This window comes from Brassica napus, chromosome C2, assembly GCF_020379485.1.
Source record: "Brassica napus cultivar Da-Ae chromosome C2, Da-Ae, whole genome shotgun sequence".
Lineage (NCBI taxonomy): Eukaryota > Viridiplantae > Streptophyta > Magnoliopsida > Brassicales > Brassicaceae > Brassica > Brassica napus.
In genome coordinates, this window is record NC_063445.1 from 57,539,752 (window position 1) to 57,563,867 (window position 24,116).

A 24,116-nucleotide genomic window follows, 5' to 3' on the forward strand; every position below is an offset into this window, starting at 1 on the left:
AAAAATTTGAATATTTCGGATTATTTTGGATATTTCGGATAAAACTATCCGGATACTTTCGGGTAATTTGGATAGTTTATAATAATTTAGTTATCCTCAACTATTTTCAAATACTTTTAATAGAATTTTAAATTAAAAATATATATTTATTGATGTTATATGTATATATAATTAATGTTTTTATATATTCGGGTACCCGTTCGGTTTTCGGTTCGGTTCCGGTTCGGTTTGGTTATTTCGGATATAAAAATATAGGAACCGTTCGGGTATTTTAGGGTATTGGTCCGGTTCCGGTTTCGGATATTTCGGTTCGGTTTCGGTTCGGTTTTTCGGTTCCGGTTATTTTGACCAGGCCTAGTCCCTACAAAGAGTCTTATCATATTTAAATCCTTCCTTTTTTTGATAATTGAAGTCACTATATGCCCCCAACATTTGATTATGACTCATCCCAATCTTGCAATAAATGGTGTCTTTCAATAATATAACACATTCGCATCGAAAAGTTCAAAAGATTGAAATAGTGACGATAATAATAAGAGAAGGAAGCTAGAATCAGAAGCTATATCTTTTCGTTCGGATCTAGTGGACATGACTATAAATCCAGAGGATTATCCAACTTTCGCGCCGGAGATTGAGATGCTTCATATTCATATTCATACTATAGGTTGACTTCGAGGACATGAGTCTAATTCATATTTTTCGGAGTAGGAATGACCGAGCGGATACATTGAGAAAAAAAACTAGAACGAGAGGTTATATCTTTTTCCATATAGATTGGAGCCGGACAGACGGAGATGATTCCCAGAGAATCAACTCGTCTGACCACCGGTTGATCAAATTCATTGGGCAGCTGACAAAAAAAAAAAAAAAAAAAAACAGAATATGCTACATGAATCTTGACTTATTTACCTCACGTCAAGATCATCAATAGCTTTATGCAATTATAGACTCATTGATCTCTCACATAATAGCATCTTCACCCATGACCCATCTCTGTGTGGTAGGGTAGGGGAAGTTCACTAATCAGACGTGTGTAGACGAGTTACATACATAATGGGCCTTCAAAGCCTATATTACTTTTACTAGGTCCGTTTTGGAAAATCACGTTAGCGCAGAAACTACGCAAAAGGAAGAAAAAAAACGAGATCAGAATCACCTGCGGGAGAGCGTAGTGAATGATACATGTGCCATTCTTCCTCACCTCGAATCTCCTCCTCGACGTCTCTTGCTAGTGAAGTGTTCGAGGGATTTAACGTGAACACCAAGGAGAAGTGCATCGTCAAGATCCTCAAGCCTGTTAAGAAAAAGAAGATAAGAAGAGAGATTAAGATACTTCAGAACCTATGCGGTGGGCCGAACATTGTGAAGCTCTTTGATGTTGTTAGAGATCAACAACACTCGAAAACTCCGAGTTTGATATTTGAGTACGTCAACAGCACGGACTTTAAAGTTCCGTACCCTACACTGACTGATTACGACATTCGTTACTACATCTATGAGCTCTTGAAGGCATTGGATTACTGCCACTCGCAAGGGATCATGCACAGAGATGTGAAGCCTCACAATGTTATGATTGACCATGAGCTGCGTAAGCTTCGGCTGATAGGTTGGGGTCTTGCTGAGTTTTACCACCCTGGGAAGGAGTACAATGTGCGTGTGGCATCAAGGTATATGCCTGTACTACTTCGTATCCTTTACTAGCCAAGCTTCACTCTGATGTTGTCTCGTCAAATGCGTGTTATCAGATACTTTAAGGGACCTGAACTTCTTGTGGACTTGCAAGACTATGACTATTCGTTGGATATGTGGAGCCTTGGTTGTATGTTTGCTGGGATGGTGAGTGCCGTTGGTGCCATTATGTTTGTTTGTTTGTTTGTTTATTACAGAATGTTTCTGATTTGGCCTAATATTCCTTGAATAGATATTCCGTAAGGAACCTTTCTTCTACGGGCATGACAATCAGGATCAGCTTGTGAAAATCGCCAAGGTACTAGATCTCATTTTTTCCATTGTCGTCGTCACAAACATATCTCTCTACTTGTTTGTTATTCATAGGTACTTGGGGCAGATGAGTTGAATGCGTATCTAGATAAGTACCAGTTAGAACTTGAACCACAACTTGAAGCACTCGTTGGGCGGTATGTGAATCCTTGAAACGTTATTATTATTCTGTTAAAGCTAAGAAGAGAATAAGAGTTTGCTAAATCATTCTCTGGTTCAAACACAGGCATAGCAGGAAGCCTTGGTCCAAATTCATCAACGCGGACAATCAGCATCTAGTCTCACCCGAGGTTTACTATTTGTTCTTAAAGAAAATGGGTTTTAGCTTGGGGTTTTAACAGAGGTTGTATCGTTAAACACATGTAGGCGATTGATTTCCTGGACAAGCTGCTCCGGTATGATCATCAAGACAGACTTACTGCAAAAGAAGCCATGGTACGTTCGTTAGCAAATATAAATATAAAAAGGCGGCGAACTTTTTTGTTTCAATCGCATTTTGAGGCAAATAGATTCTTTTTGTTGGTTTGATGACACAGGCACATGCTTACTTCGCGCAAGTAAGGGCAGCAGAAACCAGCAGGATGAGAAGTCAATGAAACTCACGAGTGAGAGATCTGTCTGGCAAGATGATGATGATGGTTAAGTGTTTGATCTTTTCTTCAAATATTTTCTAAACAATATATGTGTGTGATGTTTTTCTTTTTGGCCAACGTTAAAACACCCTGTATTGAATTACAACGTATAAAAGTTGTAAACATTTGTTTTATGAATGGTTATTATATTATTTACACTCTGGCTGCCCCATATAACAAACAAAATTCTCCAATTAAATTTATTCACACGTGTGTTATGAGCATCTTTACTACTAATAAAAAGCTGAGTAAATTAAAGTGGGCTGGATGTCCCAATAAAATTTAGTAAGATAAGGAGAGAGGCTCGTGGAAGCATAGAGAGAGAGAGAGAGATACCCGCGAAACCTGCGTGCAAGAGAGCATCCGCCACGTGGCGAGAGGCAGAAGACACAAAACCAAATGCTTAAATAAGAAACCAAATATTTAGTTTTTATTCTGGCTATGCATGTTGTTACGTGTTTCAGGAGCTCTGCTCCACTAACCTTTGATCTTCTTCAATCAACGCTACTCTCCCACTCGCAAACTCATTCGCAATGCTAAGATTAAGTGCTAATTACCCTTTGCTTCCGAAGAAGGTTTGTAACAGAAAGCTCGGCAATTACTATGATTCATCGTCGATCGTTAAATATGGCGATGATGGTAAGAAGAAGCAGATGTTTGTAAGAGTTTCTGTGAAAGCAATGAAGGAAGAAGGTAACGGAAGTGGAAGCATGAGTTTCTCTGGACAAAGCTGGGATCCCAGTTCTGAGATACAAGTTCCTTCCGACCAAAGACCTGTAAGTATATTTTACATTTTGTCATATTTTTTTTCTAACTCTATAAATAGATGAAATCATTTTTTTTGTTGGGGTTATTTAGGTGAATGAGTATTCGGCTTTGAAGGAAGGGATGTTGTACTCATGGGGAGAATTGGGTCCAAGCAAATTCTTTCTTCGTCTCGGTGGTCTTTGGTTGGTCACCTTCACTGTCCTTGGTGTTCCCATCGCTGCTGCTAGCTTTAATCCTTCCAGAGTGAGTGACCCTCTCCCTTTTGAAGAAGAAGATATGTGTGTGTGTTTGTGTGTGTTTGTACACTCTTTTTTTTTTTTTACAGATTATAATATAATTTTCCTGGCAGGAACCTTTGAGGTTTGTTATAGCTGCAGGGACAGGGACTTTATTCCTGGTTTCGTTGATTGTCTTGAGAATTTACCTGGTATTTAATTAATAGACTTCTCCCCAGCTTAACATTAATTTATTAGTGGATTATAAATGAAGTTGGTTGGTTTGTTGTTAGGGATGGAGCTATGTTGGAGATAGACTACTTTCTGCTGTTATTCCATACGAAGAGAGCGGATGGTATGATGGCCAAATGTGGGTTAAGCCTCCAGAGGTTTGCTTTTCCAAAGTCTTTTCCCTTTTCATTACAAGAAATGAACATTCCTATGGTCCAAATGCATTTCCATCTTTGTTTCTTCTCAGGTATTGGCTAGGGACAGGCTGTTAGGCTCTTACAAGGTAAATGAATGCAGACAATGATGTTTCTTATTCAAATGCTGGAAAGGCAAAAAAAGAAACTGAGGCTACATTTGTGAGTTTCAGGTGAAGCCAGTAATCAAGATGCTGAAGCAGACATTAATTGGAACAGGAGCTTTGCTCGTTTCAGCATTCGTCCTATTCGTTTTCGCAACACCAGTCGAGGATTTCTTTAAAACCACTCTAAGATCATCTAAGGATAACCAACCAGAGGTTTCCATTTCAAGAACCAACAACAAGTTCAATATGAGGTAACAAGGAGAGAGATCAATCAGTAACACCAAACTATCAGAACTTTTGGTTGGAGCCACACTCTCATCTCTTTTCGTTCATACAAACTATGCAGAAAAGAACAATTGCTTCGGTTGCCCACCGATGTTGTCACTGATGATGACTTGGCAGCAGCCGCGGCTGAGGCTGCTGATGGAAGACCGGTCTATTGCAGAGACCGTTACTACCGTGCATTGGCCGGTGGTCAATACTGCAAATGGGATGATCTTGTTAAATAGTACTTTGTCAAACTAGTATACAGCAACACAAATGCACTATGTGGTCTTTCAGTTTTGATTAAAATGCCTATAATTGCCAAATACTGTACCAGTTATTTTATAAAATGTGGATTACGTGGGCCAATAATTGCCCAACTTAATCATGTAAAGGGCTTAGATTAACGGCCTATATAACTTTTCACGGTTAAAAGGCTAAAATCATCAGTTTACTTGTTGATAGATTGCGTTAGTTTTTAACTTCTTACTAGATCACGACGGGTTTTTGTTTTTATTTATTTTTATATAAATATTTTGTTTTCAATTCTAAATTGGGATATATTATAATATATATATGTGTCTATCAATTTTTAAAACTTAATAAGTTTACTGTATATTTTTTCATTGAATAGATTGTTTTAAACTTTCACATGTATTTGTATCTTCTTATATATATATATATATATATATTTTCGGATTATTATTTTATTATTTAAATCGTAACTATATATATAAAGGTTATTAAATATTGTTTTATTGTCATATTCAAAGATATTGTAACATTTCACAAATTTAGAAAGTTTTTAAAAAATTAAACTTTTCGCTTCATAGATTTATATTATCAAGTAAATAATTAAAAATTTAGTTTTTGTTTAATTTTTAAAATAAACTATATAGTTTAAAATTTGTTTTCATTGGTTTAAGGTAGTAAAGATTAATCATTTGTTAGATAATATGATTTTTGTTATTTTAAAAAAATCTTTATAATTTTAAAAGTTAACATCGACAAATATTTAAATATTTAGCATATAGAGGTATAGTATTACAACATTAAATTATATATATTTAATTTATACTATCTATAAATCTAATGGATCATCTATTGTGTAAATCCAATTATTGATAGCCCAATAAAAATTTATGGTAGGTCCAAAATTTAAATGATAAGATTAGATATTAAATGTAACATGACTTTCTAGAAATAGGTATATTAGGTCCATTTTTTAAAAAATCACACATGAATCAAGGTTGTGATTTCTGTTTTAATATATAAGATATAGGATATTAAGAATCGGTTGTTATAGTTACCTATATTGTAGATATTGATATATTCATTGTAAATCTGGTATCAAGTATATTAGATCGATGATATTGTTTAGGTTGTTATGTAAAATAAAAAAAAAATTACGTGATTATGTTTCGAAAATATCGGAAACAAATTGAGAAGGTCAGGGCAACAATAAATATGTGAGCTTGATCTCCAAGCTTTAAAATAAATGCTTAGAATATCATATATGTTAGTACACTCACGAAAATTATATATTCTTTGAAAGTAGATATTGCTTTGATTAGTTATAACAGAATAGGAATTAATCTTTATTTAATTTGAATTGTTAACAGAATAGATGTAGATATCTATTGTTGCAACTGAATGTAGATATTCTAAATTTCTTATAGACGTTAACAACGGACCAACTTCATCTTCTCCAAATGCATCAATGTCTTCAGTAAATTATTAACATAGTTTCAGAGCTTACAATCCAATAATCTTTAGTAAATGGTAAGACAACTAAATGAACGTAATTGTATCAAGCGACCATTATTTTAATATTGTCTTCTGCTTTCATTGACTTGAAAAACATAAATGGACGTTAACAATGGACCAACTTCATCTTCTCCACACTAATCAATGTGTTTAGTAAATTATTAACATATGTTCAGAGCTTACAATCAAATAATCTTTAGTAAATATTGTCTGCAAACACAACACTACAAAAATACAATGATTAAACAAATAATCTGGGAAGACGTCTCTTCATGTCAAACTTTACATGAAAACTACAAACTCTCGTGAGTTATAGAGAGTTATATCTAAGCGCATAGAGATTTATAGATTTATATGTTTCTGGAAAAGATTTTTTAATAATGTCTTTTATTTAATATAAAGATTACTAATGATTGAAAATGTAATATGACCAACTCTAGTAGATAGTCTATTTTTTTAAAAATCACATATGAATGAGAAGTCATTACTTCTGTTTTAATATATAAGGTATAACTGAAAGAAGAAGAGAAGTGTTCATGAGGTGAATTTTGTAGGCACACAGTTCAATTTTAACCAAGTTCCAAAACAAGTAAATAAAGAGAATTGTCCAATTAAAACCCTGATACATACTATTTTTTCCCAAAATTTAATACTATATGAAATCAATCAGGGACGTGGACAATATTCAATACCTCATCGTGGCATTATTACTGAGAGTCGGATAAAATAGACCAGCCTGCCAGCTTTCTGATGTTCTTATTTGCTCGTTTAAAAAAAAATAATAACAATATGAACATTTGAAAATGTAGCTTAATTATTTAGATATGGTTTTCGCGAACTCTGATCTGATGTAAAGACACGTTACTTCATGTCGTACCATACGAACCAAAGTCTCGATAATTGCCACACACATTATTTGGATCCCAACCGTCAAAACTCAAAAGCATTGGTTAGTTGATGATGTCTTTCTCCAAACCCATTCATATCTAGTATGAAAAGTAGTTCCTTATGTATCTGTACGTTTTCAAAACATAAATCATGATTATGCGCGTAATCAAATAATCAATGTACGCAAAACAAAGAGTAAATTGCTAAACCAAATGAAACAAAGCACTCTTATGGCATCCACGGACCGTTACATACGTTTTGGTGTAGAAGGAATTGCATACAGACGTTTGGCTCTAAATAGTGTGGACATAAAGACGTTTTGATGTCTAATATGGACAGGAGTATATTGTACTGTTGTCCATATACAAACATAAAAGAGTCACGAGTATCTAGATTCTTTTGTATTTACACTTAGTTCGAGGTAAAGACAAAATTGTTGACTCCACTCCCCAATGGAATCCATTGAATGTGGGGTAGTAACGCAACCTTCTTTAGGGGAATTTTGGAGTGGACTGTGGAAGTGTGGACACGACCATACCGTATTCAAGCGAACCGGAGCTAAGACAATAATTAGTCGGTTTAATAAAAATAATTGCCGATTTATCTGTCACATATTGTTATTTGGAAGTTATCTCCAAGTGAGGAAACAGATTAGAGTTGTGTTAGGCAGGTTTGATTAATAATCAAGGTCACATGTCGCGAATTAATATATCTACTTGTTGCTGCTCATATAACTGTCATAATTGAATCCACGGATAATTATAATTTAATTATGCTTGGAACAAAATGGTTACTTAGTAACTTTTGATATCTGTAGTCGGATATATTGTATATTTTTCTTACTTGTAGAATATAGTTTCCAGATGATTCATATAATTAATTCCGGTTAGAAGAAGGATTCAATGGTTAGTTGTAACTGAGAATGGTTTGGAGTTAGCTTTATAGATTTGTCTTTTGCGGCAGGAGTTGAGATCTGGTTCGGGTTTGGGAATATAAAACCGATACAAAGAGATGTGGGAAACGGCACGTTGTGACACAGTGTCAGAAGCTTGCGGTTACTAGCATCTAAAACCTCTTTGTGTGTTCTCACTAGCATCTCCCGTCTCTCCCTACTTACTATATATAGATATAAACTATTCATCCAAATCAGAGCGATACCATAGATTGCGAAAGACATGTCTTCTTCTTCGTTTCTCTCCTCCGCTGCATTCTTCACTTTCCTCCTCGTCCTCCATCCGGGCTTCTGCCACGTGTCGGATGGAGCTCAACATGCAACTTACATCGTTCACATGGCGCAGTCTCAGATGCCGTCGGGCTTCGACCTCCACTCTCTCTGGTACGACTCCTCCCTCAGATCCGTCTCACAATCTGCTCAGCTCCTCTACACATACACCAACGCCATTCACGGATTCTCGACTCGGCTAACTCCCGAAGAAGCCGACTCGCTCATGACTCTGCCAGGTGTCATCTCGGTACTACCGGAGCACCGGTACGAGTTACACACCACTCGCACTCCACTCTTCCTCGGCCTCGACGTCCACAACGCGGACCTCTTCCCCGAAACCGGCTCCTCCAGCGACGTCGTCGTCGGTGTCCTCGACACCGGGGTTTGGCCGGAGAGCAAAAGCTTCTCCGACGTTGGATTAGGTCCGATCCCCTCCACGTGGAGAGGCGGTTGCGAGGCTGGAACTAACTTCACGGCTTCGCTGTGTAACCGCAAACTAATCGGAGCTAGATTCTTCGCTCGCGGGTACGAAGCCACGATGGGACCAGTCGACGAGTCGAAAGAATCAAGATCTCCTAGAGACGACGACGGCCACGGGACCCACACGTCGTCAACCGCAGCTGGATCCGTCGTGGAAGGAGCTAGCCTTTTCGGATTCGCTAGCGGGGCGGCCCGCGGGATGGCCCGACGCGCTCGCGTGGCGGTTTACAAAGTTTGTTGGGAAGGCGGTTGTTTCAGCTCGGATATTTTAGCTGCGATCGATAAAGCTATCGACGATAACGTTAACGTTTTGTCGATGTCTCTCGGCGGTGGCACGTCGGATTATTATAGAGACAGCGTCGCGATCGGAGCGTTTGCGGCGATGGAGAGAGGGATATTAGTCTCCTGCTCCGCCGGTAATTCTGGTCCCAGCTCGTCCACTTTATCGAACGTAGCTCCGTGGATCACCACCGTTGGTGCGGGTACGATAGATCGCGATTTTCCGGCGGTTGCGGTTCTCGGAAACGGGAAGAATTACTCGGGCGTTTCGTTGTTTAAAGGAGACCCCCTTCCGGATAAAACGCTGCCGTTTGTTTACGCGGGGAATGCTAGTAACGCGGCTAACGGGAATCTATGTGGGCCCGGGACTTTGATTCCGGAGAAAGTGAAGGGGAAGATCGTGATGTGCGATAGAGGAGTGAACGCCAGGGTTCAGAAAGGAGAGGTGGTGAAGGCTGCCGGCGGACTCGGGATGATTCTCGCTAACACGGCGGAGAACGGAGAGGAGCTTGTGGCGGATGCTCATTTGTTACCTGCCACCGCCGTGGGAGAGAAGGCCGGTGATATTATCCGGCATTACGTCTTAACCGATCCGAATCCAACCGCTTCGGTTTTGATTCGAGGGACCGTTGTTAACGTCCAGCCGTCTCCGGTTGTTGCGGCGTTTAGCTCGAGAGGACCTAATTCGATCACGCCCGATATTCTTAAACCGGATTTAATCGCACCGGGAGTTAATATCCTTGCCGGTTGGACCGGATCCAAGGGACCTACCGGTCTAGCTTCCGATGCTAGACGCGTGGAGTTCAACATCATCTCAGGAACGTCCATGTCTTGCCCTCACGTGAGCGGTTTAGCTGCGCTTCTCAAGTCCGTGCATCCGGAGTGGAGCCCGGCGGCGATCAGATCGGCTCTCATGACCACCGCTTACAAAACATACAAAGACGGGAAACCGATACTCGACGTCACGACGGGGAAACCTTCAACGCCGTTTGAGCATGGCGCAGGACACGTGTCGCCGACGACGGCGATCAATCCGGGACTTATTTATGATCTAACGACGGTGGATTACTTAGGCTTCCTCTGTGCGTTGAATTACACACCGTCGCAGATCAGAAGTGTGTCGAGACGCAATTACACTTGCGATCCTAGTAAATCGTACTCCGTCGCTGATCTAAACTATCCGTCGTTCGCCGTTAACGTTGACGGATCCGGCGTGCTCAAGTACACGCGCACTGTCACGAGCGTGGGAGGAGCCGGGTCTTACTCGGTTAAAGTAAATTCGGAGACAACTGAAGTGAAGATTTCGGTTGAACCGGCGGTTTTGAATTTCAAAGAAATAAACGAGAAGAAATCGTATACAGTGACGTTTACAGTAAACTCGTCCAAGGCGTCTAGGTCTAATAGCTTCGGGAGCATCGAATGGTCAGATGGGAAACACGTGGTGGCTAGTCCCGTAGCGATCAGCTGGACATAGTTGTAAATTGTGACAAAATTAAAGGGCTTGATGGAAAGAATAAAGTCACGGACGTTGTAGTGCCGTTCTTTGTAATAGCTCTTTGTTTCAAAGCAAAAGTGGCATGCAGTGTGTTCTTGGGCTTTATCTGTTTTCTCTTTGCTATCTCAAAAGAGTAAATATTCTCCGGCCACAAGGATAAGCTGGGTCTCTACAAATCCATCATGTGACTTTGAATCTTTAATTTTCATAGACCACACTAACTGGTAGTGTGTAATAACTATTTTGATTTAATAGGTTAAAGCAAGTTATTTTCTGAGATATGAACTTAATAGTCATGACTAGAATTTGGTTGGTTATTGGGTTTTTGAAGGACGGTATAAGATAATAGGTTTTATATTGTTGGGTTCAGTATAGATAACATCTTATTATTTCTCTCTAGATTTTTTATAGGAAAATTAGGTCAAATGACCAAAAAACTACAATAAATAACTAATCAAAACTTTACCCTTTCTTCCTATCTCTTTCCACCTTCTACAAATCTATTTTTTTTAAAATTATTCTACATATACACCCTTTACATATACGTAGAAAATTTAATTATTTTTTTACTTATTTGAATTTCCACACGACAAGCTTAAGTGTGAGTTCTGTGGATCAAATCTTCCTTATTCTCATCCTCCACATGCCGATAGCATCGACTTTTTCAATCACCATCTTTGATGAAGCCCATGACAACATCTTTTACATGTTACTTCTTTCAATTATTCAACATAGTAACTGAATCATGTGCTATATGTTAGATTTGCAAATAAAACTTTTTGTTTAGGAAGTTCGGATTGAACCTTCTCGCATTACTATTGGCCAGAGCTGGTTCCATAAAATGTGAATATGAAAGACATATTTATTTTTTAAGATGTTTGAGACCATGTATGAGTTAAGATCAAACAACTGACGAAATATACTGGAAAGCACAAGCATAGTGACAGGTAGGATAGACTACTAATCAATTGGTATTAAACTATCTCGATAATGTTTTTCTATCAGTCACTTAACCCACTGAATCACAAATACTGGAAAACATACAAAATACAAGTTTAATACGTGTATATAATATGGTCTTCCTGCACGTAAAGTCACAATAGAACGGAGGCGAAAACATAAATAACAAACATGAAGATGGCGTTCAACAATAAGAGCAATAGAAACCACCTACACGTTGAAGACAATTGATAGTTGTAACCAAATGATTGATTACAAATGTACAATTAACAATGACAACAGTCAACACCTTCCATTTGAGAGGGGCGTCAATTATGAAAATCCATGATATCAGATAAGAAATGAGAAAATCAACAAAATTAACAAAAAGAAAAAATAAATAGTTATAACTTTACAAATAAAATTGACAGTTAATGGAGGTAATCTTAATCCCCTATATATTAATTGATAAGCATTTGAAAAATTAGAACCTTACTTTTGTATTAATTAAAAAAAACCCAAATCTTAGGTGGCACTCTAAATGCCTTCTAAATTCCATTTCAAATAATTCTAGAGCATCTAATATAAAGTATAGTTTAATCTAATGGTGTCACATCCATAATTATATAACACTAGAGAACATTATATTAACATAAAATATAGAAAGTGTGTATTCTTTCCTTAAATAAAAGCTACGGAATTACCTAATATGATTTACATATATATGACAATTAATGATTATGAATAATAAAGATTTGATAACAATTTTTGCATTCTTCTTCATTTTTGTTTAAATTTAGATTATTAAAAAAAAATTAAACAATCACATTAACCATGTAATAAAAAAATTAGATTTTTTTTATATGTCATATTTTGAATTTTTTAAAATGACTTTAAATTACAAAAGTGAGGAAATTTTATATGTTATATATTTTTTTTAAATGACTTTAAAATACAAAAATGAGGACACCTTATATGTTATATTTTTCTTATATGTTAGAATTTTCTTATATGTTATATTTTGAATTTTTTTAAAACAACTTTAAATTACAAAAATATAAATTTTCCTTAAGTATACGACTAAAACCATTAAAATGACATGTATCAATTCGATGGTTGATTTGAAAGCTTTCAAAACCATATGGAAGATAAAAGTAAAAATAATTTAACTATGGAAACAATACTGTTCACTTTTTTCAAGAATGTGTTCGATGAAAAAAATAAGGTTTTTATGTCATAATTTGTGGACTAGAGAACATTATATTAACCTAAAATATAAGAAGTGTGTATTCTTTCCTTAAATAAAAGCTACAGAATTACCTAATATGATTTACATATATATGACAATTAATGATTATGAATAATAAAGATTTGATAACAATTTTTGCATCCTTCTTATTTTTTGTTTAATTTTATATTATTAAAAATAATAACAATCACATTAACCATATAATAAAAAAATTAGATTTTTTCTTATATGTTATATTTCAAAAATTTTAAAATGACTTTAAATTACAACAATGAGGAAACCTTATATGTTATTTTTTTTAAAAAAAACGACTTTAAAATACAAAAATGAGGACACCTTATATGTTATATTTTTCTTATATGTTAGATTTTTTCTTATATGTTATATTTTAATTTTTTTTAAAACGACTTTAAATTATAAAAATGTAAGTTTTCCTTAAGTATACGACTAAAAACATTAAAATGACATGTATCAGTTCGATGGTTGATTTGAAAGCTTTCAAAACCATATGTAAGATAAAAGTCAAAATAATTCAACTGTGAAAACAATATTGTTCACTTTTTAAAGAATGTGTTTGAGGGATAAAATAAGATTTTTATGTCATAATTTGTTTAATGTCCACTAGAGAACATTATATCCCTTATATTTTAATTGAGAAGCATTTGAAAAATTAGAACTTTAATTTTGTATTAATTAAAAAAAATCTCAAATCCTAGGTGGCACTCTAAATACCTTCTAAATTCTATTTCAAAGAATTCTGGAGCATCTAATATAAAGTATAGTTTAATCTAATGGTGACACATTATTCCATAATTATACAACACTAGAGAACATTATATTAACCTAAAACATAGGAAGTGTGTATTCTTTCGTTAAATAAAAGCTACAGAATTACCAAATATGATTTACATATATATGGTAATTAATGATTATGAATAATAAAGATTTGATAACAATTTTTGCATCCTTCTTCATTTTTGTTTAAATTTATATTATTAAAAAAAATTAAGCAATCACATTAACCATATAATAAAAAAATTAGATTTTTTCTTATATGTTATATTTTGAATTTTTTAAAATGATTTTAAATTACAAAAATAAGGAAACCTTATATGTTATATATTTTTTTTAAACGACTTTAAAATACAAAAATGAGGACATCTTATATGTTATATTTCTTATATGTTAGAATCTTCTTATATGTTATATTTTGAATTTTTTTAAAACGACTTTAAATTACAAAAATGTAAGTTTTCCTTAAATATACGCCTAAAAACATTAAAATGACATGTATCAATTTGATGGTTGATTTGAAAGCTTTCAAAACCATATGGAAGATAAAAGTCAAAATAATTTAACTGTGGAAACAATACTGTTCACCTTTTTTTCAAGAATGTGTTCAATAGACTAAATAAGGTTTTTATGTCATAATTTGTTTAATGTCCACTATAGAACATTATATTAACCTAAAATATAAGAAGTGTGTATTCTATGCCTAAATAAAAGCTACAGAATTACCTAATATGATTTATATATATATGACAATTATTGATTATGAATAATAAAGATTTAATAACAATTTTTGCATCCTTCTTCATTTTTGTTTAATTTTATATTATTAAAAAAATAAACAATCACATTAACCATATAATAAAAAAATTAGATTTTTTCTTATATGTTATATTTTGAATTTTTTAAAATAACTTTAAATTACAAAAATGAGGAAACCTTATATGTTTTTTTAAACGACTTTAAACACACAAAAATGAGGACACCTTATATGTTATATTTTTCTTATATGTTATATTTTTTCTTATATGTTATATTTTGAATTTTTTAAAACGACTTTAAATTACAAAAATGTAAGTTTTCCTTAAGTATACGACTAAAAACATTAAAATGACATGTATCAGTTTGATGGTTGATTTTAAAGCTTTCAAAACCATATGTAAGATAAAAGTCAAAATCTTCAACTATGAAAACTATACTGTTCACTTTTTCAAGAATGTGTTCGAGGGAAAAAATAAGGTTTTTATGTCATAATTCGTTTAATGTCCACTAGAGAACATTATAATAACCTAAAATATAAGAAGTGTGTATTTTTTCCTAAATAAAAGCTATGAAATTACCTAATATGATTTACATATATATGACAATTAATGATTATGAATAATAAAGATTTGATAACAATTTTTGCATCATTCTTCATTTTGTTTAATTTTATATTATTAAAAAAATAAACAATCACATTAACCATATAATAAAACAATTAGATTTTTTCTTATCTGTTATATTTTGAATTTTTTAAAATGACTTTAAATTACAAAAATAAAGAAACCTTATATGTTATATTTTGTTTTAAAAACTGACTTTAAAATACAAAACAAACGAGGACACCTTATATGTTATATTTTTCTTATATGTTAGATTTTTTTCTTATATGTTATATTTTGAATTTTTAAAACGACATTAAATTACAAAAATGTAAGTTTTCCTTAAGTATACGACTAAAAACATTAAAATGACATGTATCAATTCGATGGTTGATTTGAAAGCTTTCAAAACCGTAAGGAAGATAAAAGTCAAAATAATTCAACTGTGAAAATAATACTGTTCCTTTTTTTCAAGAAGATGTTCGATGGAAAAAATAAGGTTTTTATGTCATAATTTGTTTAATGTCCAATCCGATCAACTCATGATGTATTAATTATAGTTTTGTTCCATTATTTTTAATAAAAATTGATCTGATCCATCGGAAAGAAATTATATAATAACAACAAAAATATTTTATATATATACATAAAATAATCAAATATATAAAAGAGACTATCGATAATATATACAAATAAGCTCACCCTGCGCAAGGCGCAGGTCTTATCCTAGTACGAGACTAAATAGACAAACAAAATAGATAAAGTGATACTAAAACAATAACATCCAAAAGATCGCACTCATTATTATTGATGATAAAGAACACACCAACCCCGCGCCCGTAAGAGCAGAACCATAACCCCGCGCCCATAACTGAACGTCTAAACACAAGATAGTTCTAATGGGCCGATCACTATCCAATAAATTCATCCATTTGGGCTGAACCCATTTCACCTATTATCAATATCCAATAGTGCACGTTCCTAGCTATGAGTGCCAACAGGGCTATGAGTGCTTCTCGTGAATACGTAGGTTCCAACTACACGATGCCTAGCGCAGCAGAGTTCAAATAGTAAGAGACGGCCCAAGATGACTAAGCCGAAGTCTTGGCTTTAGTGTTTTGATTGGGAGAAAGATGAAATGGCACCAGTTTAGTGAATCATTCACATACTTTATCGATGATCATTAACATTCTTATAAAGAAAAAAAAGCTTATTTCGAGTATTTTATCATCGTCTCTAGGTTCATGGACTGAGATTGCTCACTCGATTTTCTCTATACATTTCTTAAAAGAGTTTGTGATATTCATTGTAACAGTTTCTAAGCTCTCACTTGTCTACTCCGTTCTCCCAACTCCAATTCGACTTAATCGGAAACATTCCATTATCCCACAAATACACCACCACCAATACCACTATGGTCTCTCTGCATCTCCGCCATGTAACTCCTCACCTCCGCCTTAATCATCTCCTGCACCATCACCATAAACTCGCTGCCGCCGTCTCCAGCAAACGACTTCCCCATTTCCTCAATCGCACCTCGGAATCCACCAGAAAACGGTAGGAACGATTCTGCGTTTTTGTTTTGGCGGCGGCTTAAAGTGTTGATATTAGTTGACTCCTCGCTAACGTCAGCACCAGGAAGCGACAAGCTCAGGGAAGTCGCCGGGTCACCAGAAGACGACGACGTTTCGGTGGGAAGCGGACCACCAGCGCGTGGAACGGGCCTGAAAAGCCCAACAGAGGGCAAAACCGGTATTGTACTCGAATCGCTGACATCGGATCCAGTTGGGCTTCCTGGGCTCATGTAAAGCCCATTAGCAACAGGTGGACCGCCGTCGCTCACCGATCTCTTCGCCGGCCGATGATCCACCGCCGAAGAGTCGTAACGGTGGTCGAAACCACCGCATTTCCTCTTGAGCGTCGAGTTCCAGTGATTCTTCACGGCGTTGTCCGTACGACCGTTGAGAAGACGAGCGATCGTCGCCCATTTGTTACCGAACTGCTCGTGCGCGCGCGCGATCGTCGCGTCTTCCTCCGCGGAAAACGGCCGGTGCTCGACCTGCGGCGAAAGCTGGTTGCACCACCGTAACCGACATGATTTTCCCGATCTACCGGGAATAGATTTGCTAATCACCGTCCAGTTTCTTGGACCGTATTTAACCACGAGCCTGCGAAGCTGCTCGTCTTCTTCAGGACTCCATGGACCTTTAATCCGATCCGCCATTGATTTTTTTCTTTTTTTTTTCTAAAATAAAGATTTATTTCGAAATTTATAGTGATTTTCTCTCTGTTATGTTGACTGAGAGAGATGATTAACACAAGAAGTTCGAGGACAAAACTATTTATACAGCAGTTCTAAGGAAATAGTTTAACCGGAAACCGGTTTAGTCTGTAGAGAAGTCATGGGCCACGCTTCTTCCACGCAAGCGGTTCTCCAAAGTTTGCGATACAGTTGTGAAATGGACACGCGTCGTAACATGGCTACGTCGATGTCTCTTTTTTGTCGTTTTCGCAATGATTTTTATGTAATAAGCTTTCAGATCGCAGGTTTTGTATAGAGGAGCGTGGGGATCAATCAAAGTCAATTTGCTAGGCTTGTTTCTGTACGCGCATAAAAAGAGAGTGGTGAAAGCGGTTCGTCAAAGAGACAAAATCTCGAAACCCAACTAGCAAAGCTATGATAATATTCGCACATTTTGAGTTGAATTTAAATTAAATTAAAAAAAAAGACGATAACGGTTAGGTTCGGGTAAGGACAGTTTTTTTATGTTTAGTCTGACTTTAGAATAGCAGAAGACAGGCTGTATACCACCTCCACAAAGTTTCTATAATATCTGCTTTACATAACCGGTTTTCCGGGTGGAAAAACTAATCAAATTGTCTACGAAACTGTATAAAAAGAAGCAAATTGTCATTAAAAAGGGAAAAAAATATTAATAGACAGACAAACACACAACATACCTAATCCATGTATGTAATCATGTTCTTGGCAAGACTAATGTTAACCTTGTTTTAACAAATAAATCAAACAAGTTGCAATCTAGTTTAACTGAATAAACTGAATCTAAAACCAAATACAATAGTTGCAAAAAAAAAAAAAAAACAAATACAGTATATCCTCTATTAATACTCTATAAATTAATATACACTAAAAATCTTTATAAAATAATATAATTTTATAATCCCAAATTAAGTTTTTGGTTCAGTTAGTATATCGATAAATTAATATCTTTATAAATTAATTAAAAAAATTATAGTTTTGGTTTAGTCCCAACATTATTAATATATAGAGATTTCAATGTACTTATTGTTCAGTATATAGTAGAACCTCTATAAATTAATAATGTTGGTACTTTAAAATTTTATTAATTTATAGAGATATTAATTTACAAAAATTTCATTTTTTAAATTTTTTCTATTTTTTTCTATTTTTATTAATAAAATAAAAATACTTGATTTTACCATATACAAATTATTTAAATTTTAGAAAATTGACTTTCATATTATTTTATTATCTTATTTGGTGTATATTGTTATGTTTCATAGAATTGTTAGGTTTTCGATATAATTTTACTAAATATTATTAAAATATACTAAAATATTATGAAAAATAAAAGTATTTTCATTGTGAATATAAAACCAACAATATAATATAATGTTTAGTTTGTATTTATATAAAATATATATAGAGATATATTATTAATTTATGATTTTAATGGAACTATATATTTACATGTGAATTTTAAAAATATTATTATCTTATTATTTTATTGATTTGTGTCATATTTTACATCAGTCTAAGTTGGGATCGACGAAATTTATTAATAGATGTTTTAGTATATTTGTTGCGAGAGATACTATGGAAATTATGAGAAATATAGTTGAGATATTAAATGTTCGAGTTTAAGAAACGTGATGTAAATGAGCGGCTGTCAAAAGAGATAGATAGACGTTGGTGACGTGGAAGAAAACGACAAGATAGGTTGCCGAACTGGAACGCAAAATCATACTGCCTTTATTTCCTGAAAATAGATATATGTGATTTATTCCGCGAAAATAAAGCCAGTACAGAATCTGACGTTTTCTTGATCTGTACGGTACGAGTTTGGTCGGAAAACGTCAGATTCTCTTGTTAAGCCGCACGCTCCCCACCGCCGTTGCACACCTTCTCCCTATCCTTCCTCCAACGTTTATTTAACAATAAATATCCTTTTTAAGTATTGTTTTTAAGTTTTGTTTAAATATAAAACTTTCTTTTTAAGTATTGTGTTTATTGTTTAATAAGTTTATGCTTTCTGTATCAACAAGACGAGATGCTCACAAAACTAATAACAGCAATACTCTTGGCAAACATTTAAGAGGGCATAGGTGTGTAAGTCCTGACTCTTGACATCTAGGGTGATAACCAAATCGACCTGATTGTGCTCCAACATTCAACTTATGAGAAAGAGTGTTCATTACCAATCCAAAGAGGTAAGGAGATAAGGGATCTCCCTGGCGCAACCCTTTTGTTCCTTTGAAGTAGCCATGGAGGCACCCATTGATGCCCACAGAATAGCTTGTAGTTGAGAAGCAAGCGTGGAGCCACTGGATATAATCCGGAGGGAGGTTCAGGGCTTGAAGGCAGGCTACAAGGAAATTCCATCTTACAGAATCAAACGCTTTGGCTATGTCGATCTTCAAGGTAAGCTTTTTATCCTCTTGTTGCTTATGATATCCTGAGATGAGCTCCGAAGCAAGCAAGCAGTTTTCGAGGAGTAATCTACCTTTTATGAAGGCTGTTTGGTTGGGGAGAATGATAGAGGGTAGGAGTGGTTTTAGGCGGTTGACTAGGATTTTTGAAATTACTTTGTAAAGAGTGTTGCAACAGGAGATGGGCCTATAGTCTTTAATGATAGTAGCTCCTGGGAATTTGGGAATGAGGGTAAGGATTGTGGAGTTGGTGGATGGTGGCAGGTGTTTGGTAGAGAAGAACGAGAGGATAGAATTAATGACTTCCTGACCCAAGATACCCCACGCAGCTTTGTAGAACCCTGAAGTGAACCCGTCCGGTCCTGGACTTTTGTTTTTGTTGAGTTTAAACATTGCTTTGGTTATGTCTTCAGGGGAAGGCATCCTAGAGAGACTTGCGGCTTGTTCTGGAGAGCAAGAGAAGCGATTTGTTCGGATCATGCCAGCAACCGAATCGATCATTACGGGCGAGGTTTGAGGTGTGGGAGGGCCGAGGATACTCAAAAAATGCGCAACCGCTAGGTTACCGATATCTTGAGGAGAGGTAGCTTCTATCCCTGTTGTACTGATCAGGATGATGATTGCATTAAAAGCTTTTCTTGCCTTAGCTACTTTGTGGAAGTAGCTAGTGTTGGAGTCACCACATTTTAGCCAGTTGATTCTTGAAAGTTGTTTATAGTACTCTTCTTCAACTTTTTTCAGGAACAATAGCTTCTCATGGAGTTCTTTTTCAGTAGCAAAGTGGTCAGGTGTCGGTTGACGAAGAGAAAGTACCTGCCCATCAGTAAATAAACTGTTAGCTTCTAAAACTCTTTTCTGGATATCTGAGAAATTATCTTTGTTGAGTTGTTTCAAAACTCTTTTTAGCTCTTTTTGCTTAACACTCAATAGGGAGAGAGAGTGATTCTCGTTTTCTGTGCAAGTCCAGGCTTCTTCTACCAGGGTTAGGAAATCAGGGTGAAGGGTAAGAAGGTAGTTGAAGAATTTGAAGGGTTTAGATCCAGCTAATGGGGTGGGGCAGTCAAGTTCAATGCAGCAAGGGGTATGGTCAGAAAACTCAGGTGCAAGGAACTTGGCTAGGCTGCGGGGGTAAGTGTTTAGCCAATGCTCATTAATCAAGGCTCTATCAAGCTTTTTGGCTATAGGACTATCTGGTTGCTTATTTGACCATGTGAACTTTTCTCCATGATATCTCAGGTCACAGACTTCCAATTGGTTGAGACAAGTGTTGAACTCTATCATGGGGCAAGATATCTGAGAGGCAGCTGGTGAAGAGTGCTCTTCAGGGTGAGTTATCTCATTAAGATCTCCCCCTAGCAGCCAAGGGTTTGATTCTAATGAGAGGGAAGCCTGAATTTCAATTAGTTCGATCCAGAGATCATTCCTCTCCTCTACGGTGTTGCCAGCGTAAACAGCTGTGAAGTAAAACGAGTGAGCAGAAGGATAGTCAACTCCGGCAGTCAATGTTTGCCTGGATTGATGAAGAGTGGTGACAGTAGCTGGTTGCTTCCAGATCATGATGATCCTGCCATCAGGGTCGGAAGAGTGGTTGGAGCAAAAAGACCAGGCTGGGCAAAGAGAGGACAAAACATGGCTTAGGGAGGGTTCTTTGATATGGGTTTCTAAAAGGGCTCCTATACTAATATGGTGAGTAGAGATCCACCTCAGAAAATCTGAATGTTTAGTAGAGTCATTTATACCTCTCACATTCCAAAAAAAAATATGTTTTCTGACATAAAAAAATTTATAGGTTGTTGTTCTCCCCTGTTTCCAGGAAAGAACCCACTGCGGGGGTAGTAAGGGAGGAGGAAGGAGGGGAAGGGGTGGGAGGGTCCGGGAGAGGGGAAGGGTCAGAGGAGATACTCGAGAGGCAGGCAAAAGGGTTTAGGGAGAGGAGAGATTTAGATGAAAGAGATGGTTTTCTTTGGGTTTTTAGAATGACAGGTCGGGAGTGATGAACAGCAGGGAGAGCAAGCAGGTGGGTGATGGTTTCAGGGTAGGTGAGGGTTCATCATCTGCAAAGGGAGAGGGAGGAGGAGTGAGAATGACACCATCATCATTCAAGGAGGCAACAGAGGGGGTTATCAAAGGAGACAGGGAAGGAGGAGGGAGAAGAGGATCAGGGAGAGTAACAACAGGACCCTCTGGGAGGACAGCAGAAGGGTCACCAGTTACAACAGATACAGGGACCAATGATGGATCCGAGTCTACAGTCATTGGGCTACCAGAAGGAACAAAGAGATCTTCAGGCAAAGAATCTACCCTAGAGCTAGTGGCCTTTGGACTAGAAGGATTCTGAGGAGGAGAAGAAGCTGATTTTGAAGGTTCCCTTCACTCGATTCAAGGGGTTCTGCAAATACTGGATGAATTCAAAGCAGTCTCGGGTCTCTTCATAAGCGTCGAGAAATCAAGTTTCTTCTCTGCTGGTCTCTCCGAAGCTGAAATCCAAGAGATTGCTACCTACTCAGGCATCCCGACAGGCTCCTTTCCCATCCGCTATCTTGGGCTTCCACTCAACACCAAGAAACTTTCCATGGCCAATTGTGAACCTCTCCTGCACCAAATCAAATCAAAGATTAATGCTTGGACTACTAAGTACTTGTCTTTTGCAGGTAGACAAGTCTTAATCTCAACAGTCATAGCGGGCATCACAAACTTTTGGAGTGGGGCATTCATTCTTCCTAAGGAATGCATAAACCTTATAGACAAAATGTGCAATGCATTTCTCTGGAAAGGCACGTTGGAAGGTAAAAATGTAGCTTGGGACAAAGTAATGTTACCTAAGAGAAATGGAGGTCTAGGCTTGCGGAACCTGGCGCTATGGAATAAAACATGCACCATCAAGCTCTTGTGGCTCCTGTTATTTAAAACTGATTCAATTTGGGTAGCATGGATACAAGACAATGTTATTAAAGATGAATCTATTTGGGAAATCAAGCCGAGACCTGGTTATTCAAGAGACGAAAGACTATCCTCCAGTGGATTCGCTTAACTCCTGGTGATGGAACCTGTACCTTGCCTATTTATAATTAAGCTATTTGTATAGTATTGGTTTACGTTATACTCCCTCCCTTTCATATAAGTAAATTCTTTCTTTTTAAGATGAGAATGGACATTTGATTAACATGAAAAGATTTTAAGCCTAATGTGATGCACCTGTACCTTGCCTATTTATAATTAAGCTATTTGTATAGTATTGGTTTACGTTATACTCCCTCCCTTTCAAAATAATGTACTAAATTTTACGCACACAAACCAATTGACGATGGTAGTAGAAAAACAGGGGCGTGACAATGAACATATGAAACACAACTAAAGGACTCCCCCAAGTAGTTGCTTGATGCACAAGTAACGTAACTCAAGGTTATGGATGTGTAACTGAAACCAAGCTGTTGACTAAGAAAAGCTTCTTTTTTCAGCATACAAACTCCACAATGCAAGACATGTAGACAAATTATTGCGAAGATCACCAATATAACCCTTGTTTCTTTTCCATAACCCGTCATTTTCGTCTGTAGAAAACACAGAGGTTCATTATGAAAAATGATCCAAATAAGCTCGTCCCTTTTTAAAACAGTCGCACAACGCCACACAACAACATATATCGGCCTTGGCTGGAAACATATACTCCCAGTGGTGGACCCATGATTTTTTTCAATCGGTGTTTTTTCTTTTTTTTTGTCATCAACAATTTTAATCGGTATTAATACATAGCTAAAATTCTGAATATTAATTTTTTTTTTTATAAAATATAACAATGTTCTACAAAATCATTATATGATCTTGTATATCACGAAATATTTTCACTATAATTTTGTTTGTAATTTTCTCAAATTATAAATATAAATATAAACTTACAAGTTACGAATGGAAATTAAGAGAAAAAAATATGTGTGATTTTTTATAAGTTGCTAGGGAAGATGACGAAAGTTTTGGATGTGAGACGTTTCCAATTCCGTTTAAAGGTTTATTAGGCTTTACTTTTGATGTAATTATTTATTTAAGCCTGTTTTCTTTTGATCAACAAGTTAAAGTTTATTTCTATTTTTCAAATTTGTGCCAAAGAAATACTGATTATTTATGCTGGAGTGGACTTTCAATATTTTTCCATACAAAAGGATTGGGCTTACATTAATGAGATGTCAAATGTCAAATTTAAGGGGGTTCATATTCATAAAAACACATAACCATAACTGATTTTTTAAACTACTGGTGTGTCAAGTGACACCCTATTGGTCCATGTACATCCGCCTCTGTATACTCTCAATATGGATAGCACACAGCTCCGCTTCTGTACGTATAAGCACCTTCACGAGACTTATACTGGACATAAAATGTTGAAATGAACAATACTGTAGTCACCGTAAGAGCAATGGTGAGAAACGCGAAATCACCATGCATGAGCCATATAGGTCTAACAAACTGTGACACCTCGGTAGTAAGAATGTCTGGCTCATCACCGGATGATTTCAGTGTTATCAGACACATGAATCTTAGC

The 24,116-nt window shown here is 36.0% G+C and overlaps 4 protein-coding genes across 4 annotated transcripts; 3 read left to right on the forward strand and 1 right to left on the reverse strand.

Moving 5' to 3' along the window:
• Positions 1 to 1,082: 1,082 nt before the first annotated feature.
• On the forward strand, positions 1,083 to 2,808 carry LOC106431200 (casein kinase II subunit alpha-1-like). Its single transcript, XM_013872005.3, has 7 exons — positions 1,083 to 1,667; positions 1,746 to 1,836; positions 1,922 to 1,987; positions 2,056 to 2,138; positions 2,228 to 2,291; positions 2,368 to 2,436; positions 2,538 to 2,808. Exons 1-7 carry the CDS (start codon positions 1,183 to 1,185, stop codon positions 2,595 to 2,597), a joined length of 918 nt encoding a protein of 305 aa, XP_013727459.2. The 5' UTR covers positions 1,083 to 1,182; the 3' UTR covers positions 2,598 to 2,808.
• Positions 2,809 to 3,066: 258 nt separating this feature from the next.
• LOC106431199 (protein CONSERVED IN THE GREEN LINEAGE AND DIATOMS 27, chloroplastic-like) lies at positions 3,067 to 4,781 on the forward strand. The gene is made up of 7 exons (XM_013872004.3): positions 3,067 to 3,409; positions 3,492 to 3,644; positions 3,751 to 3,828; positions 3,910 to 4,005; positions 4,095 to 4,130; positions 4,215 to 4,399; positions 4,495 to 4,781. The coding sequence occupies exons 1-7, from the start codon at positions 3,167 to 3,169 to the stop codon at positions 4,655 to 4,657; spliced, it is 954 nt and encodes a 317-aa protein (XP_013727458.1). The 5' UTR covers positions 3,067 to 3,166; the 3' UTR covers positions 4,658 to 4,781.
• Positions 4,782 to 8,057: 3,276 nt separating this feature from the next.
• LOC106431196 (subtilisin-like protease SBT1.7) lies at positions 8,058 to 10,651 on the forward strand. The gene has a single exon (XM_013872001.3). The coding sequence runs from the start codon at positions 8,243 to 8,245 to the stop codon at positions 10,523 to 10,525; it is 2,283 nt and encodes a 760-aa protein (XP_013727455.2). The 5' UTR covers positions 8,058 to 8,242; the 3' UTR covers positions 10,526 to 10,651.
• Positions 10,652 to 16,035: 5,384 nt separating this feature from the next.
• LOC106431201 (transcription factor MYB44) lies at positions 16,036 to 17,209 on the reverse strand. Its single transcript, XM_013872006.3, has one exon. It carries the CDS (start codon positions 17,109 to 17,111, stop codon positions 16,269 to 16,271), a length of 843 nt encoding a protein of 280 aa, XP_013727460.1. The 5' UTR covers positions 17,112 to 17,209; the 3' UTR covers positions 16,036 to 16,268.
• Between the last annotated feature and the right edge of the window lie 6,907 nt (positions 17,210 to 24,116).